Source organism: Embiotoca jacksoni, unplaced genomic scaffold (genome assembly GCF_022577435.1).
Source record: "Embiotoca jacksoni isolate LCO1_2020_lvr unplaced genomic scaffold, fEmbJac1.0.p SCAF_8, whole genome shotgun sequence".
NCBI classification, from domain to species: Eukaryota; Metazoa; Chordata; class Actinopteri; family Embiotocidae; genus Embiotoca; species Embiotoca jacksoni.
In genome coordinates this window covers 19,776,767-19,796,885 of record NW_027185436.1, presented here as the reverse complement: position 1 = coordinate 19,796,885, position 20,119 = coordinate 19,776,767, and the positions used below count along the sequence as shown (strand labels likewise).

General features: G+C 40.1%; 1 protein-coding gene across 2 annotated transcripts in view; it reads right to left on the bottom strand.

Annotated features, from left to right (window-relative positions):
• Positions 1 to 14,213, bottom strand: part of dock5 (dedicator of cytokinesis 5) — a 31,993-nt gene extending 17,780 nt beyond the window's left edge. For both annotated transcript variants that reach the window (XM_069138566.1, XM_069138567.1), the window contains exons 1-14: positions 14,068 to 14,213; positions 7,779 to 7,862; positions 7,513 to 7,553; positions 7,375 to 7,430; positions 7,003 to 7,099; positions 6,671 to 6,819; positions 6,390 to 6,525; positions 6,131 to 6,288; positions 5,155 to 5,236; positions 4,414 to 4,543; positions 3,628 to 3,700; positions 951 to 1,093; positions 662 to 787; positions 401 to 525 (exon numbers count right to left, since the gene is read on the bottom strand). In XM_069138566.1, coding sequence (XP_068994667.1) covers positions 401 to 525; positions 662 to 787; positions 951 to 1,093; positions 3,628 to 3,700; positions 4,414 to 4,543; positions 5,155 to 5,236; positions 6,131 to 6,288; positions 6,390 to 6,525; positions 6,671 to 6,819; positions 7,003 to 7,099; positions 7,375 to 7,430; positions 7,513 to 7,553; positions 7,779 to 7,862; positions 14,068 to 14,143 — 1,476 coding nt within the window. In that variant the 5' untranslated portion in view covers positions 14,144 to 14,213. The remainder of the gene's footprint in view (positions 1 to 400; positions 526 to 661; positions 788 to 950; positions 1,094 to 3,627; positions 3,701 to 4,413; positions 4,544 to 5,154; positions 5,237 to 6,130; positions 6,289 to 6,389; positions 6,526 to 6,670; positions 6,820 to 7,002; positions 7,100 to 7,374; positions 7,431 to 7,512; positions 7,554 to 7,778; positions 7,863 to 14,067) is intronic.
• Between the last annotated feature and the right edge of the window lie 5,906 nt (positions 14,214 to 20,119).

Below are 20,119 nucleotides of genomic sequence, written 5' to 3'. Positions count from 1 at the left end.
GGCAGAGAGGTGGTTATCCATTTTATCTTTGCAATAAACTTAGTTTGTACTGAGCTAAATGCTAACGTGCTTACAAAGCCAATGCAAAAATACTAATGTTTAGGCTGATACAATATTTACCATGTTCTATCTTAATATAGCATGTGAGCATGAGGTTGATGTCAATGTCATTCTTTTTGGTCATAAAAATGAAACCTCTGAAATGTTAATGGACGTGCATGAAAAGTGAACTACATGATTTCACTATCCATAGGGCAGTGCCATTAGCATGGCATAAAGTACAATATTTACAGTCAAATTACAGACATTTTAAGAAGATTCTATCTAATTAAGCCTATAGAGCTTAATTAAAAATGACACAAAATAAAAAGTTTTTGCTTTATTAACTGGTCTGTTTTACCTCCATTGGATTGCCTTCATCGTCGTGCACACTCAGTATGACCTCTACATTTTTAGGGGTCTTCTTTTTACCACGGTCAAACTCTCCCTGTAGCAATGTTACATAAATATCATTCCTCACGTTTCCTGGAGAAAAAACAACAGATGATCAGGTGGATGTGCCGAGAATTTATGAGCCACTATAACGGTTCTGTGAACAATTAAAATGAACATGACCACGGTGTATGTAGAGCAATGCCCAACAACAAAGACTTTAATCCACCTGGGAGGATGATTTCTGGAAAGCCCATTTTCCTAACAATTGCCGTGCTGCGGTCCACAAAGTGGGAGTAGTCCTTCCTGACTTGGGCAAGGTCCCCTGGGAGGAGCTTCAGGGTCACAAACAGCCCTGCCAGCAAAGATGTAAAGAACATTAAATGAGGCAGACACCAAAAGGATACACATTGCATACCCCTCACACATCATTTATTTCCCTCAAAACAAAAAGGTCAATTTAGAGCTACCCCCTGAAATCACAGGAGAGCACACTGTCTGTGAGCACTTCGTTTTACCTTGGCCTTTGTGATTGACCTCCCGCGTGGCAATGACTTTGTTGAAGACAGCAGTGAGCGGCTCATTCTCTCCTATGACTCGAGAAGGGATGAGCGGAGACATGATGAGCTGCCTCTGACGGATGTAGGTTTCCATTGCTATCCTGGGAGAAAAATAGGGGGATGAGAACACAAAAAAAACACAGCTGACAGCTCCTCTGACAGGTGACAAACAAATGGATGGAGGAGCTGCAAAGGCAACGTGAGACTCTCTGGATCTATTGACAAGATGCACCATTATTCCTCCAAAGACCCCATTTACCTCAAGTGACTACAACAGAGCAAAGATGCACAGACTACCAGCAGTATACAGAGAAGACTATATGTATTTTAGAACATACAATTGAATTAATTTAGCCTAAAAATGTTATATAATATTTAATTTTCTCAGTTGCTTTGATGCAACCATCAAATGGTAATCATGATTCTCAAAACACTGACTATGGATTCAGGAAAGTCACAATGTTCTTGCAACAGTATTCTTTTTGCTTTCATACTAAATTCAAATATTAAAGACCTCCTCCAGTAAATATAACGTTTTTTAACCTTGTTAACATTCCCATGTGGTGTTTTTTTTATATTCTAGAAGACATATCATGAGCAAATAAAGCAGTCAACGTCATGGCTAAGCTTTTTTCGCTGTGGCAGAGCAGTGACTGTCTGAGCGTATCAAAAACAAAGATTTCAACAGCCAGGGTTTCATACATCACTAACCTAAAGGAACCAATCCCATCATCATGTGGTATTGTGGTCATCATTTGATACTTGGTCAGTCCTTGAGATGACTAAATAAAGAATTGATAAAATATTAATCTTTAAACTCAAAGTATAGTAGAAAACATTTCCATCCTCATTTTTTTTTCAATTCATTATATTTCTTTAGGTTCAGTTTACAGGTGAAACTCAATCAAATGTACGCTAGGTGGGTAAACCTGACTTCTCTGTACCACCGTAACTGAATCTGGACCAGACAAACACCACAGAGGAACAACAGGTGACTCATACAGAAGGAAATATACCAGAGCATGCTGTAGTGATGGGGTCAAAGATGAAAGGGGGGAAAAAAACATGTTTTTGTGTACTGCAAGAGCAAATGTCAGATGTGAAGTAGATGAAATGCTGTAGTTTTATTGATCTACCTTCTTTATTGTAAAATGTTATATCAGCTTTTAGATTTGGTCTTTTACATCACTGTTACTGTTTGCAGGTTTTATTTGAGTTTTGATTAATACCATTTCGTTGGCTGTGGTGAATATTTATACTTGACTATTGTCTTACTGATTGCAATCTACCCTTAAAGAAAAACCACATGAATTTCACGTGCAAAAACTCCTGTGATCACAAGATCAAAATTGTGCACTCGTGAAACATGTATTTTTCCCACCAGAAACATGTAGTTTTGGAACGCTTTCATGATGTAATGTGTGAAGACCATGTAGATTCCCACGTGAAACCTTTCTACATATTTTCCCCAAGTAATCAATATGTTGCAATGTGTGGTAAACACGTGTCATACATGTGATCATGTGATAACGTGTCCCATGCGCAAAAAATGGGAAAGTTGACTAAATTTCTCCACTGTGGGATTAATAAATTATCTTATTTTATCTTAAAGTCATGTGTTTTTTTCTCTGAGGGTAAATAACAAATAGTAAATACTAAATGTAACAACATGTCAGTGGACTTCAAAGACACAATTCTTTGGACAACTGATAGTTTTGATGAATCAATAACAAACGGATTCCTGACTTTGGAGTTAAGCTTTGATGGTCTTTTGCAGTGTTTTGGGTGATGCAACAGTGTCTCAGAAAATATTCTTAAGCAACTAAAAAAATAAAAATCAGGGTACTGTTGTTAATTCAATCTTTTGTTAATTTGCAAATTTATTTAGCACAGCCTTTTTGTTATTAATTTGTAATTATACACTTCATTATTAACAATGCAAAATAAGTCACTCTGTTTTAATGAAATATAAATTAATTTGTCATGGATGAAAAGCTTAACAAGTTGCTCTGTGGTAATTTGTCTTTTGTACATGTGCAAACAGAAGCTATAGTGAAGTCCAAATTTGCAAAAGACAAAATGTAAAAGAGCTTTATAATTCAGGGAAAGAAAAATGTCATAAAAATCCTAATTTAATAGTTAAAATAATCCTCCAAACATTTGCTGCGTCCTAAGAAAGATTCTACCTGATAAAAATGAGGTTTTTATCTGTAATTCCTCAAGAAGACACAGTGATCTGTGAAAAGAAACAAATAGAGGTAACCCTCGATAAGATTTGGTTCAGATGTCAGGATTCAGTCAAGATATTTTTGGGGCTCTTCCATCTAGAATCCCTGTGAACACATCATTGTCCTCACCCCCCTTACCCCCCGCCCCCTCTGTGCAGGTGCCATGAAAACATGTTTTTGAGAAGTGCTAACACTCAGGATTGCAAAAAGTTTTCATATTTGTCCTTGAAAATGCAACATAGGAAAAGTTGAACTGCACCCTTGAAAAAAAGATGTGATGAAACACAGCAAGTAAAACTGGAGCCCTATTCCTACTCGTATCCATTATTCGAGCTCAATTGTGTGGCGTTACAAAACAAGGTTGAGCCTATTAAGCAGTAGAAGTGTGACAACATCAAAAGACTCACTGCTGAAAGGGGATGAAATGCTGTTTGTCCTCATCGTCTGTTTTGCCATGGGCGATATCTGTTATGTCCATCACTGCAATGACAAACACATTATGGGAACCAAAGTTAGGTAACAGACTTAAGAATAAGCTGATTTACCATGTATAATGCATGTTTTAAGAGACTGCCAAAACAACAGCAAAAATGGGACTTTCCTTGTTTAAATAGCTCCTGAAATTCATTCACTCATTAAAAATCTGGAAGCCGTATTTTCTACTTTTAAAGCAGAAGCTGAGCCAAGCATGGATCTCAGTCACCTGTTGCCTGGCACGGCAGTCGGCCAGCACATTAAGACAGATTGAGTGCTCTTCATCTCTAGTTTGAAAATGCCTCTGAAATGTTCATTCCACCCAGCTCTTTTCCGAGACTGTTTTTTTTTTTTTTTTTTTTTCCTGGCTAAGAATAATGTGACTTTTGAGTTAAATGTTCTTTCTGACTCTGGTTTCAGTCCATTTGCTGGAACACTGGAGGAAACCATTTCTCATCAAATCCACTAATCATCTGGCCAAAAACAAAAAGACGGTTGCTAAACCAATTTCCACCGACTCCCTTGCCAAGGCAGAGTGAAGCCATTTTCTAGGTCAGGAAGCAGGTGTTCCCATTTCGTTCGACACACGGATCCTTCATTTCTACACCTCAACAGTGCTGGTCATGCAGCCGTACCACCAGAAAGGAGTGGCATTTTTTCTGTTGAATTGACTTTTGTATTGCTTAAACGAACATTAGGATTGTTGAAAAGCTGCTCACCAGCCACACCAAACGGTCTCCTCAGTCCGCCCGTTTGTTTCTTGCCCTCTTTGAGCTCCATGCTGCCCACTCTGATGATCTGACACACCAGGAAGAGTCGCTGCCTCATCAAGTCGCTGCTGCTCAGATCCTGGACACAAAGAAAGCATAATGATTGTTTATTATGGCACATTGAGTGATGAGGTGCATTACATTTAAAAGCTAGTTAACTTGCCCTATCACCAGCCTGTCATTATGTACAGTCAAAGGGCTTCAACTGGAGACCAGATGGTACATATTACAAGATAAAAGCATGTCATAAAAGCTTCAAACATATCAGCTTTCAAACAAATTTATACATTTATTTTACCGGATGGTTTTTCAAGTCAGAGGAGTCTTGACTTGTCTGATTTGAGGAAGAAAATATATCTATAATATTGAAGCTTTCTGCCTTGATTAATGTGGTTCGATCACACTCCAAACCACTAATTCCTGGTGGCACACATGCAGGTTAACACAATGATGTATTTGCAGGGAACTGCTGACTGTGTCATTAGCATAAACAGCAGCAGCATAATGGAGGCAAATGCATTAAAATTTTCAAAGATGTGCCATGAATGTGAGCCATTCAGGGGAACTTTTAGTAAATTAAGAGCGACCCAGGAACAAATTGTCCTCTTTGTCACAGATTTCAGGCAGTGTTTAGATTGTTTAAATCTGAAACAAGAGGGAATACAGTAAGTGGGTTGGGAATTCAGTTACCGTGAATAGCGCTGGCAGGTTGTTGAGTTTTTCAATTTCTTTAGGCATCCCCATACTGTCCCAGCGCACCAGGAAGTTCTCACTGCATGAATTTAAATAAGCAACACAGTTAGATATCGTATTATCTAAGGCATCAGGAGAAATGGAAAAATAAAAGCAACGAATGCGAGAACTCTACATCACTTCATCTGTCTCATGAAATCCAAACTGCCAAGAAAAATATTCTATGATGCTTTTATATTTTTAAATAGAAATAATATGAGAGCCTTTATACCTCTTTCATAGTGGCCTGACTCACTGGTCGACATAAAAGGAACTCAGCCCTCATTACTGGTGTTAGTCACACCTGAACTGTCTCTTCTATGAAGTCTAAAAGTCTAAAAAGGTCTTTAATCCAGCTCTATCTGGAAATTTACTATAGTGAACTCATTGTTTAGATTTTATAGGTTGTTTTAATCACTTCCGCTATTTATGCTGGCACGATTTTCACCAGAGAACAGAGATGTGGGCTTTCTACACTTGCAAGCAGAAGAAGTTGCAGCTTAGTAACGCCTGAAACAAGTAGCCTTCCAGCTTTATATGAATTCCAAACAGCACATAAGCTGCTACATCAGAACTGTGCAGAGTCATGTGACAATAATGCACAACCTCCAGCCATTATTATCATGCTTCATGGCCGTTATATAACTAATTGTAATTTTCACTGTTTTATCTTATAATTTCTGCCATAAACCAACAGGGTTGCAGTAGCAGAAGTATACAATTTTTTTTAAACAACATTCTTTAGTCAATAATTTAAAATGTCTGATATTTGAGCTACAACTGTATCAATTATCGTCATACTACATCGTGTAAACATGTTCTGCTCGTCCTGCCCTGAGACTCTTCAAAGACTCAGATGTTTTGGATTCATTATGCACCAAAATTTAAAATAACAGTGACTTATACGTCTAAGTTAGAAGAGTGATGAGCTAACCTGATGAATTCAGACTGGTCTGGGTCATACAGGGACATGAGCAGCTCAGCATCTTCTCCAATGTTACATACAAAGTTTTTCAGGTTCATGAGGAGACTGTAGGTGTGCACCGTGCTGAACAGGGTCTGACGCCTCATTTCCAGGTTTTGAAGCCGCGTCTGCATGAAAACATGGCCCACAGAATTGCAGGGACGTCAGCGTTAATTGAAATTGGCAGACATTATTGATAGTATCAACAAATCAGCATCATGCATCGTGCCTTCTCCTCTTGAATCCTGTCATCGACGCTGCGGGAAGCGGTCTCGTGAGCCCGGAACAGACTGACCGTACTGGTCCAGTCGGGATCAAGTGTGTTTCCTGCTTCATCTCGCACCACAAGGTCCAACCCCAGAATCCTGAGCAGCACAGAGAGGATCGGACAGCATTAGATGAGTTTACAGAGGCAATCTTGGAGACATGACTCACACGTATAAAACTTTACAATGGTGTTTACCTCAGAAGGCATTTCATTGCAGTACAATAAAAAAGCAGGATTCCTACCGGTTGCCATAATCAATCTTTGCTGTGACTTTCTTTTTGAGCTCCACAAGGTCATCCTTGGGCAGCGTTCCTGACACTATCTGAGATCGATATTCAATGACACTGTAGGCCATCTGCTGCACACTCCTGAACAGGGTTGTCTTGTTCGCCTGTCAGATAAACATGTAGAAGCTTTGTTATGAACAATATTTCCTTTAGAGGAATGAAAAGCAAGGCAACATTTCTCAAAAAACTGTTTCAAAGCAGAAACAGAAAGGTGTACAGAACTGTGTGTACAAGTCAAGTGCTAGAACAAGAAAGCGGCAGATAACAGAGAGGCAAAAGACACATACCACATAGAGCTTGTGCCATATCTGTGCCCATTCCCTCAGAGTCGCACCGAGCTCCTGTACCAGGGGTAAATCTGCTGGAATAATTATTTCCTGCTGGCTACCAGCCACAGGAAAGAGAATAATAAGATATTGGAAAAGTGGCTCATCACTCACAGATCATGTCATATAATTTGGAATGACTCAAGTGCATTTCTATACATGATAAATAGTTGGATGGTTTCCCTACACAGCCAAGAAAAGCATTACTGAATCCTTACTTATGATAATTACGAGCGCACTGCAATGTTATTGGCAAATGACAAGGCCGGACGGCAAACCAAAAGCAAAGTGGATTATCATCAAAATGATATTTTTACTGATATGTGATCTTACCCTATTCCCTCAACCGTAGCCTCCTTTAAGTGGATGTAGGAAGCTGGGAAAATGCCCTGAGGAAACAATTAATTACTACCAGTATATGTACATCATAGCTTTGATTATAGGATAATCTAGCACTAATCATGCCCATACCTTCTGTGATTTCTTGCGTAGAGTGTAGCCTCTATACCAGCCTGAGGAGGTATAAATTAACAGAGAAAAATGTTACATCAAGGGAGAGGCAGTGGACAAGATAGGAGTGATGTCAGGGGGACAATGTGGTAGACTAATTTACATTATTATTCATAGCACATCGAGCGCCGCCAGTTAGTTCAACATCTCATTTAAGTTCCTGTGTCGGCTTGCTTCAGAGAGAGGAAAGAAGTATGTGTCAGGGCCTGTTGTGTGCTCAGACTCACCTTCCAATTTCTCAAGTATGTGCACTGTGTCTCCCACCTGAAGACACAGCTCCTGCTCGCCACTGGTATCATAATTGTAGATTGCTGAAGGACAAAGCAGGGCAGTCTCATTAAATGTGAAACATTCAGAAAATACGGTTTAAAAACAACAACAAAAAAAAAAAGTTTTAGCTGACAGTTTGACTGACAAGTTTTGTTCCTCCCCAAGGTCCAATGGATTAAGAAAAACCCCAAATCCCTTTTCAATCACTTATTGCACAAAGGAGCGAGTCTGTTTTTTTTGTTTTTTTTAAAGTTTTAGATCAGAGGTTTCTCCATGGAAGTGGAAACCAATTCACCTTCCTTGTCGCAGAACTTGGACTCATAGCACAGAGGATCTTGATCTTTGATTTATTGCTTGTCTTACTGTTTTTTTTTCTAAGATCAAGCTGTGTGCTTATGCAGCAGGCCACTGTGACTCGAACCTCCAAAGCATCTTGATTATTTTTAATTGAACTGAATGCCTCGAGGCTGTTTAATGTTCCAGTAAATTGACTGTGCAGAAACAGGTAGCTTCAGTGTCAAAAGTGAGGAGAAGCGCCACAAAGGAGATGGCATCAGATCCTCCACGCTTCTGATGTCGTCATACAGCTGTGACCCTTGGCCAATAGTAACACTGCAGGTTGTGTTTCTGCAAAGCAGCTCACCTTCAAGCGCTGTCCTTCCTTAAACTCATTTTAACCTAACAGCTTTCCTGGAAGCGACTCCTAGCTTTTCCATTGAAACTCTAAGCAGGACATCTTGGGGAGGGATCATAGGAAAATATGCCAGTGTGCAAAGACACGCACACACACCCATGTACAAACATACACACACTCCAAACCAGGGAGACGTTGCAAAAGAGAAACCTTGGCAAACAATACTTCAGCAAAGGTCTTTGTCATGACTTGAGGGAACTGCGGTGGCGCGCAGGCACTCATTCTCACAGGGAGATAGAGGAACTATGAACAGAGCTCTGCCCTGACTTGCATGGTGATAATACTTGTTGCTGGAGGCCAGATTTCACAGCACGCTTCAACTGGCTCAGCTTATCACACCTTAGTCTGAATACCAAAACTCGACGAATCACTGAATGTGACCAGCCTTCCCTCTTCATAACTTCCTCCTCAGTGACACACTCTTCAAGCTTTCCGTAAAACACGCATGCACAAACAAACCCCTCCACACAGACTCTGTTTTTAGTCTACGACTGTGTTCGCACACCATCCATTAAGCTCTTAACATATTAGGTTAGACCCTTTCCAGCTATGTTGCTAAGATCACCTGCACAGGTTCATGTGAATGACGCCTTGAGATTCCTCATCCAGTCTTCAAAAGGAAAACAAATACCAGAACCTACAGTAGATGGGAAACACACTAAACTAAAGATGTTTTTGTTACTATTTTATTTTCCATCCTAAATCAAACTATAAACACGAGTGTCAGATATTGCTTGATTTAAAAAGACGTTACAGACATGCTGTTAATCACCAGGAAATCATTTGTGCAGCCAAAATATTTTCAAATGAAATGTGCACTGAAGAAATGACATCTGCCTCTGGTCAGGCCGAGAGTGACAATGGTCCATTCACCAACTTGACACAGTGTACAGGCCTGGCAACAACATGGCAATGTGCCAATGGTAAGAACCCAGTTAAGCGTGTTGTGATGCCACACTGTCTAAACTAAAAGCATCAGTCTGGGCTTTGGCAGCACAGCTCATCTGTGCAACTCTGAGACACACTATCTTCCTTTTAAACTTCAAATACTGAGAATGTAGCTACTGCTGTAAAGTCCAATAGAGCTCCATCGGCACAAGTGCAAGTAAATGTGCATACTAATCAGCCTGATTCCCTCCAAATGATTTACCATTGAAGTGGATTAGACCAACAATTTAAGAAGACCATGGTTGAACAGTTTGAGCAGCTACTGGCAGCTCATCAAAGTTAACACATTACAACATTACAATGAGAATCTGTTGTCCCCAAACTCTGCCTGGGTGTGAAGGCAGAACTACACAAAGTATTCCATGGTATGACCATGGTAAAACAGAAACAAATAATACAAAACAAAATTGATGCAAGATACAAGAATATAGAGCGCAGTTCTTATAAATAGAATTGTACTGAAAGACAGATTCAATCTGATTCTCAGCTTGAAAAATGTTCAATCTAATACATGAAAGAAATGAAAAATTAAAGTAAGTAATGGGTAGACAGGCACCACGCTGCGGAGTCTGATGTAAGAAAAATAACATTTTCATTTGTGCCGACAAAATCATGTCTCGGATTAAAGCAATAAAAACAATCACATTGTAAAAGGGAAGAATTTTATTTCAAACTAAAAGGACAATGAGTATTACAAAAAAAGTTATATTCATCAGTAAGCTTTCTCTTTAAATGTACTCTTTATGAAGTATACTAATTTCAAGTGCAGCTAAAGCAGGGAGAGGTATGGTTGGTGTGTCTATAAAAAGTCTTTTGATAAAAGTTAGTCTGTTAAGAGTTTGTTTTTGAGCCAATTCTCCTGGAGGCAGAATATTTCAAAACCTAAAGGCCTCAAAAGAAAAGCCCTAATACCTCACATCTACTGTCTAGACGGCCAGAAATCATCTGTAGCTCTTAAAACTGTGCTCCAGGAAGCTTATAAGTTCTTATAAGTTATCCATAAATCAGGAATTCAAAGCTAATAGTCCAAAAAAGGAATGAAATTACACCAGCGAGGGGTTCATCTTTTCAGTCTGGTTAAAAAATCTGCTGCAACACTTAACAGACAGAAAATTACAACTGCCTTATCTGACAGATAAAAAAGCACAGATGCCTTCTTTCTGCAGGTTGCTTAGGAATGAAAATCATTCATCTGATATTAAGTTTTAAAAGTCAAGACTGACCAACCGTCTGGTCAGTTCGTCAAAACTGGGAACAAGGTCAACACTAACATCTCCTCCAAACCACCAGCTGCAGTTTCACATTGCAAGGTGAGCAAACAGGGATGGAATGATTGTTATGTACGGACGTTGCAAATCCTAAATGATTTATTTTGATAATAACGCTCCCACTCACCAAATAGCACCTGGAGATAAAACATCTTAGAGCTGTTCATTATTTTAAAGAAACCTACATGCTATCTATTGTATAATATTACGTGGAAGTTCTTGCTGAGTACTTGAAACCTTTTGTACCTGATCACAGTGAGAACAAACATAAGTCAGTCTTTATGACTTCAATGGCAATTCCCCACAGATACCGATGGTAATAGTAAAAGGCAGCAGTATTGCTTGGAAGCAACTGTAAGGTATTATGAATGTATTATCTCACATTAATAGAACATGTAAGCTCCAGGAGTTTATTTTGATGGATGAAATGTTGCAGTTTAAATCCCTTGATATGAATTACATTAAACTGCAATTTGTTGCATCACTTGGAAGCCTGGACGTCATCTCATATTCCTCTGCTAAAGGTCTCCTCTCCTAGTTTAGAAGTCAATCAAGTGTGATGTGGGCACATAATGCCTTCAGTGCACATACGTATAATAATGTACTTTTCAGTAAAGTGGGATAACTCATCAAGTGGTTTAATTTCCAAAATAAAACACACTTGCATGTTGAACATTTTTCTTTAGGAGAATAAAAGTAAATGTTCTTTTAAGAATTCTTATCTAGTTTATCTAATTGTGTTTTGGAGTAAAACCCTGTCACACACATCTGATCATTCAAAACAATGTGTTTATGGGTATTTATCTTTGAAGGGGGCTCTTTAATCGAGTAGTGCAACTGATTTAGCATTGTGGCTAAATAATATTGTCAGACCCACAATAGACACTTTTGAAAAGGATCAAAACTGATCCAGGACAACCAGGCAACTTATTTTCTTATTCCGCTCGTTACTCTTACTTGTCAAAAGCTGTGGCCGACATTACCCGCAAGGCAACTCAACGGCAAACTGGTTGGAGATTCAAAGCTCTCATGAATAGTGCCGAGTTGTGCGGCGATTTTGGCAGAGTGGCCAAACTACGTTACTCCAACCTCCGCATTCATCACGTGATGCAAGAGGCTGAAAAGTATTTTACCCCCATACACATAATCTTTGGAAAAGGAACTGCTGTAAAGCAGTAAATACATTTTCTGAGCGTTATAAACCCAACCAAACAATATTAGAATTTATTGCATTTCGTCCAGTATCACTTGGACAGTCTAGAAGAGCCATATGATAATTTAGTTTTATCCTACTCATGTAAACAGGGAGCGAACAGGAAGTAATCTGGCGGGAATCTCAGTCACACATGCTCCTTACATGCTCGACTGAGATATGCGATAATGTGCATGGTCTATGGGCCCAAAATATCGGGAGTGTGCAAAACATCTGGGCACCTCATGAAGGACACTTGGGAAACCTGTTCAGCATATGCACCACTGAGCAACTTTAATTTGAATAAATGATGATGTGCCATCATGTAATCTGGTATGCACTTGTTCTTTATTCACCCTTGGGAGATTAGCACAGAGTGTGTTATGATAGTAGCAGCTAATGTAGCCCCAAGCAGAGATGAGGAGCACTTACAAAGGTCAAGTAAACCAACTTCTTCAATACTCCAAGTCCCAACCGATGATGACTGAAGGGACATTACCTGAGCTGATTCGCGCATCTCATGTTCACATCATCACTTCCCAAAACCTGCTGATATCAATGCATCTTTTGCACCTCTTGGTCTTTTTCCTCAAGATATGAAAATTAAGAAGCTATCCAATTATGATGGTGACACAAATTCACCATTAAAGATTGTGATATCTTAAGCCCCAAATTATCCACATTTCCCTGTTAGCGAGCAATGGTATAACTGATATTATCAGAGACCTTACAATCTCTTCTTTCATCCCAAAACATAGTTGCCTGTATTTGAGCGCAGGCGGGGTTAACTAATCGGATTAAAAATGTAAGCCCTTGTACAGGGTCTGATGGCATTTTAAGGATTAAGTACAGTGTTAGTGACTTCTTCCCATGTTTCTGAGGCGAATGGCAGGAGAATGGCACAGTCCTCACTATCAAGCCGCCGACAGTTTTGAACACCACACTGGGATCTAAAAGGATTAACATAATAAATTCCTCAACATCAGCTGCTAAAACAAGGTCATATGTAACCAGGGGGAATGTGTGTGTGCGGCCGAGTACTACATACCCACCTAAAATCGTGGGTTCAAATTGTTTTTAGTCACAACACACACAAAACTAAATCCAAGATAAAGTCAATGAGAGGATCCAGGTTAGAGTACACAGCCATGCTATTTCAGTCCTGGGCTCTGATTCATATCAACTATTCACTATCCCCACAAGTGGGGTTTCCTTCATGTGTAGCACATCTGCCGTACACCAGGAAACACTTGGTAAAAGTGTCTGCAGTTTTGAGCAAAGAAATACCAGTGAGTCATACTGATAACCAATGACCTGCCAACCTGTGCTGGCTATAAAGTGATTGAAGCAAACCTGAAAGGGATTTGGCACACAACAGTGATGATTTACCTTCAGGGTGTGGAGGGCGACCTGATAGTACGAACAGTAGAGACACAAAAGTAGGTGACAGGGCCACACCTTACTGCAAGACTTTGAGGTCTTGAAATATAGTGAGGAGCACAAAAATATGCTTCCTGGTCATAGGTCATTACATTTATAAAAGGTAAAACCCTGTGTAAGTGTAGCCCTATACCACTTGTCGACCCAGTTCCTCTCATGTCTTTTCTGATTATAATTTCTCATCTCACATCAAGTGCCGTCACCGCAGTGGCTCCCATGTGGGGGCCTACAGGAGTCCTTGAAGGGGTTATAAAAAGGACCTTTCAGCGAAATTAGGATTCATTTAAGATCACTGTAACTTCACCGAGACAAGCTCAGTGAGATTAAGCACAAGAATGACTGGTATGCTCATTGAACTCCTGGCTCTGTTCCACTTTTCCTCACCACCTATTATGGACCATTATGTAAGCAACTTCTTACTAAAAACCAAACGCTATATGGAGTCACAGGCACAAACAGGAGGGTAAATGTCGAGGTCCCTGGAATAATGAAGAAAAAGCTGGTGAAATCCAGCTGGGCAACATGTGTTAATACCCGCCATGCAGCAGCAGCAGCAGCAACAACAACAACAACAACAAAAGTCGCCAGTAATTTGTGTTTCCCAACTTCACTGAGTCCCCGTTTCTCTTGAAGTTGCTGGGACTTCACTCACTCACGCGAGTTTTCCAACAGCAAAACACACGTAGTTTCGTTTGTGCACTTACCGACTCCGTACTTCTCTTTTTTGGTGGGAATCCAACGGGTCATAGCGGGGGAAAGAAGGTGTAAAGCTGGCTGCATGAATAAATAACTATATACACTTGCTGAACGAGGACGGGCACCACTCCTGCTCGTCCCGAAGTCTACAGTTCCGCCATCATGACTTGTAAACGGGGAGGGGAGAGGAGAGGAGAGAAGGGGATAGGCGTGAACCACGGGCTTCCCAAACTACCCCCTCAATAACACGCCAAGGGTTTCTCTCCAGGATCCTTCTCCGAGAAGCTATTTTGCCCCAGACATCAGTCAATCGATAACTGCAACAGGTCCTCATAAATCCTCAAATGAGCTCAAATTGAATTCAGGAAAATTATAGTGAGACTGAACTATCCCTCGTTTTGCTTCAAGGACTCCTGGCACTTCACCTTTAATAGGCTACTGGCACAGAATTTGACAACCTGGAGGAGAATAATTAATTGAAACCAGAGTTATAAATCACACGTGTCATAAATAAATGATTAGCAGGTTATTGTTATTAATTCGAAGTGAGGCTGAATTGCAAAATGCCTTTCAAGGGAGATCCTGCTGTAATCAGAGTGGGCACAAATGAACAAGACATTCTCACATAGGCTGTATTTGATGTGGACTAAGAGAAACATATGGTAGCCCAGTTTGGCCAAAACAAAAGTGTTGACCTGTCTATCATTGAGATGAGACTCACAAATACCAGCCCCCACCATTTCCTGCCCAATGAAATAATTTACAGCTGCTGGCTCTGAGCTCTGGTAGCCCACTTAGCCTTTTGTTTGCCCATCATGTGTGTTTATTTCTCTGCTGCCACCGGTCAACCAAATGGTGCTGTCAATAATGTGCAGCCATCCAATGCTTTAGTTGTTCCCTTTGACAAGGCCATGTTCATTATTTATTTTTCCCCATCTATTTTGATATGACTGCTTCAAAAACACAGCTTGTGGTGAGTTAGTAGCACAACATAGCATTGTCTGACCGAGTGCTATTGTTGAATCTAATTATTTTGCAAAGGACACAAAGCTATTGAAGTTATGGCAACAACAAAATAGCACCATTAGAGGCTTTGCCATGGCCAAAACATAATCAATTCAACCAGAATGAAGAATTTCTGCTTTCAGATGTAACATTTTTATTTGTTACACATAAAGCAAAGTTACACAAAAGCATGAACCTGAGAGTTCTTTTCATTTTTCATACCCAGCAGCGTATTTTCTTTTTTCTTTTTCTTACACAGCTAAAGGATTCAATTATACTGACTGAGTCCATCCTGAATATCAGGGAGTCGAGACGTATTTTGCAGCTATATGTAGAATTTCCAAGGTTAGGATTTGAGCCGTTACACACGATTATTGTGACCTATTTCTGAGCTGAGCTGCAGGTGCTTGCTGAGTGTTTGGGCTTCACATCTGATCACAGACTTTTTACCTCTGATTCTCCTCAAGGCTGAATCTCTCATATCAAAGGTGAAGAGTTGCTTTTCCGCTATCACAAGTTAAAAACAATGAAACCTGCAGAAAAGGAATGCAATATTGCCATCACCTGACTGCTTTGGGCTATTGCATACAGTGGACTGTTTGTCCCTGACAAAACCTCAGCTAACTTGTGTTATTGTGTTTTGTGCTGTGGTAATTTAAACATCAACGTCTATGCGACTACAACATTGTTTCTTACTCCACATAATCTTTACAAGGGAATCTTTAAATTCACATTGTGCTTCACTGATGTGTGTGTGTGTGCACACTTTAACATAATTTGGTGACAACTTGACAAGCAGCGTTCAACTTCAGAGTTCACGTGGAGTTAAATGCTCCATAAGCAACAGGAGCAGACAGGCTGAGTCTTAACAAGAACCTGTCATCTTCAAATTTAGATCAGGTTGTCTTATATCTCAGACATCCTAACTCCTGGACTAGGTGCAGTATTTTACTGATAAAACAAGCTGAAACAAAAATAAAATCTATAACCCAACCATGTGAGAAGGGTTAAATCGAAAAAGGTGCACATTTGGACACAGAGTCAGAACAGCTGGAATGTAAAGACTATTTGCTCTCACTTTCTGTCTGACAGTGAAGAAGAAGTAGTCTGTCGCAATTGTAGATGAAAACAAGAGAGATGGAGGTGTTGTTTTTGTCCTTACTCTCCGTTTACTTTGCCTAAGGGCCTCTCAGTGTGTCACCAAACAAATAAATGAAGATCTGCCATGACAGACAGTTGAAATCATAATAAATATGAAGGTGTCAACCATCCACCTTCCTATACCATTTGAATAGTCATTGTGTGTGTACATGCTTGAGTGCATGTGCCTGTGTGTTTTATTTTTATAGGATGCACGTGAGCATCCATATGTATTAAATATAGCATATAAATAAAGCTTGACCTGACCTGACATGACTAAACTCTCTCTTGTATGATTTGAGGTAATACAATTCTTCAGAGACATCTGAGTGGAAAGGATTTAAAGACAGAAGCGTATAGCCCCCACTGGGGTGTCCAATTCCTGAGACACTAGCAGACAAAAAGCCTAATGGATTTATGGGTCCACAGCCAGAACTGCATGACGCTAGAGGCAAATTGTGCATGGGCATCCACCTGGTTGTTTGGCTTCAGATTCAGGTAATTGCTCAGTCCAGCAGGGCTGTGACGATAGGTCAATGCACTGTTTATGCAAAAGGACCCAGCATCCTGAGGCAGAGGTTGATGTTGCAGTTTGTTGCACAAAGCTATATTCAAACTTTTCTGCTTTTCTACAGCAACCTATCTGTTTTTCTTTTTTTTTTACTTCTTACACTTGCTGCATGATGTCAGATACTGCATGTGTGTCACCGCAGTTTGTGAATGATGCAAGCCAGATAAACAGTGTCATTTTGCATTATAGCATTTTCATTTCAGACCGGTATGAGGAAATACAAATATGATTGAAGGAAATACTGTATATAGCGTTGGTACATGCGATCACTGTATTTGATTATGGAAGGTAGTTTTAGCACATTTATATCCACACATCTAACATTTCATTTCCAGGTTGAGCTGCAAGAGAAAGGATATACCCTGAGGCTCCCCCATGTGTCTCCATCTGACTCGGTGAAGCATTCTGTCTAACACTGTAGTGGGCATATGAAGCCATCTGAAAACTGGAGCTAAGCTGTATGTACACCAGCAGAAGTAAGTGTCTATTTTTAGAATTGGAGTGCAACATCTTTAAATGAAATAGTCCCCATCTGCTGTTTTCCAACCAATGTGAAGGCTCTTTCCACACAGGCTTTTAATTAGGTGATTCTCTCAGATCAGCAGAGGGAGCCACAACTCTTGCTGTATCTAGATTTTTTTTTTTTTTTTTCCTTTCTTTTTTTCCTTTTTTTTTTTAATGTGGAGACAAAGCATGGCTGTGTGACATCCAAAAAGGGAGACTGCAGTGTGACCACAATCACTGTCTGGACCAGAGCCTGAGAGGACTGCACTCTCCCACCCACAATTTAAAATCCATTATCAGGATGACAAGTGCTTTTTTCAAGGTGGATGTATCATCTTTCCAAGGGCATGGAAAGCAACAGCTCCTGTTTTATTCTATTGCTCCAGTATTTATCAGAAGAGCCAAAATAAAAACGTTTTTCTTTTGCATGTGCCTATGTCTGGACATTAAAGTGCAGAATTTTATAACTGTACCTCAGCTTCAACTTCATCAAACTTAAAGGTTAACATGTGGGATTGAATACAAAACCAAAAAACAACTTGTGTTGCTGGTTCTCTGGTTTGTGGATTGGATTTCTGACAGTCCAAATCAGTGTATGCTGTATGCTCCTGAAACATGATATGCATTGGTTGTAATGGAAAGTTGACACTCTTTTGTAGACAATGTTTCATGAGTCTGAGGCAAAGCCACATACTTTACACAATGTGCTATTAAATGCAAGGAATAGATTACCATCAAATTGTCAGTCATTTAGAAAAAAATCTGATGATGTTACATCGTCACTGTCATATTTAGGTGTGGAAGTTTTTATTGGGGAGTCAGTGAGATTAGTAAAAATGTGTTACTGACTTTTGTAGTTTCCTGTTATGTCACTTTTGTTGTGTAACTGTACCATACCGACACCTTTTCCTATCTGTTTTACAGGAAGCTCAGTTTTGTCGATGTCTCCTACTTGCACCTCCGGCTCATTCTTTTTCATGAAAGGATCGTAAGTCTGGGGGATCTCAGTGGGCTGCAGTGATGGGCCTCCCTCCCTCTGACATAGTGTATGCCCAGAAGAGGGAGAGAGTCATCAGATTTATATACCGACCGGTCCATTCGCAGCCCAAATGTGACAAATGAAACAGAGGCTGGAACTCAATATCTGAAAGATGAAATGTGAGAAAAAAACAACACAGGCGTGCTTTGATATGTTATGTTTACTGAGGATCTGTGTCCCACTGTGCCCCGAGATGCACCAACACACATACTGTACACACACACGCACGCGCACACACACACACACACACACACACACACACACACACACACACACACACACACACACACACACACACACACACACACACATACACACACACATACACACACACTCAGAGCCATGCAAGCCTCCCTAGCTGTATGACCAGCAAGTGGGAGAGTGTACATCCTTCTGGTGGTTTACTGTATCTGTTGTAAAGAGCTTTATCATTTCTTCAGCATTCTGCCTGCAGTGTTTGTGTATTACAATCCAGACAGCAGTATATCATTAGTTCACTTTTAATTCCATTACACAAACATATACAGTATTGCTATCTCTTTAAGTAATGAAAAGTGTGTGCACAGCAAAGCCAAATTCATTGTAAAGTTGAATCCCTTACAATTAAATTGAGTGCTCCTTTCGACTGGTTGTAGTCTTATTGTTCCATTTGAGAGCAACAGCAGGAGGAGGATAATGTGGTCCTGTTCAGGGTGGGGTAAACTGAGGACAAGCAGGATGGAGAGGAAGAGGAGGAGATTGCAAAATGTTTGGGGCATTGTCTTTACACATGCAAGATAGAATAGAACATCTACAATATGGACTAAAAGTGCATATATGTGCTTATGTTATAATTATAAGATGATGCAATATTTCAAAGCGTGCGACAGACGCATTAAAAAGAACCTCTTCCCTTAACATCCTCTTGTCCTTGTGTTATTCTAAATCAGTGAGAAGACAGCTGGAGAGAGTGTGTGTGTGTGTGTTCAAGGTTCACTTAAGTGATAGGAATTGCATCTCTGCAAATGCCTAAAGGAAGCCCCTGGTTCCTCCACCTCTTTGCGGGATAAAAAGCAGTCTGTCCTCTGTCAAGGTTTAAATCAGTGATATATTTCTCTCCTTCTCCTCTCTCCTTCCCCCTCCCCAATTCACCCTCAATCTCTCTCTCGCTCTCTCCCTAATGAAATAATGAAATTGGTCCCTCTTTTCCTCTCCTCTTGCTTTTCTGCGTGAGTTGACACTTGGCCAGATTCTTTGGTGCAGCAGACTAGCTGAGTCATAAAGGTTTCAGAGCGCCCTGATTTATGGACAGTGATGGGGATGAGGGTGAGGCAGCAGGAAAAACACCGGTGTCAGCTCACTGATCACACAGAGACACATCAGGAAGGAGGCGACCTGCTGACTTCAAATAAAGACAAAAACGCGACTGTAACTCAAGTCTTTTACATCAGACATGGGTTTTGTAAGTCACTACAAATCTTACCAGGCTTTATTGGCCTTGTCATGTAGACCGATGTAAACCAATACTGTCTGATGAAACTGTGATTTTGTCTTAAATAAGCTGTTCTTTTAATGTATTTTAATTGGCTTGGTATCTTTTGCTGAAACAGACCAACAATGCCAACTTGCTGACTGTGCTAGTTTGCTGCAGCCCTCCATTCCAGTCAATTGTGGCCAGATTTAACAATGTAGATAGAACCAAAGTCCCTTTGGCTGGCACCTATGTACTTTTCCCATTAACCTGTATCAACATCTCAGTAAGAAAGAAGCATTTTGTTGTAACCCCTGAATGAAAAACAAGCTCCCAGGCAATGAGCAAGTT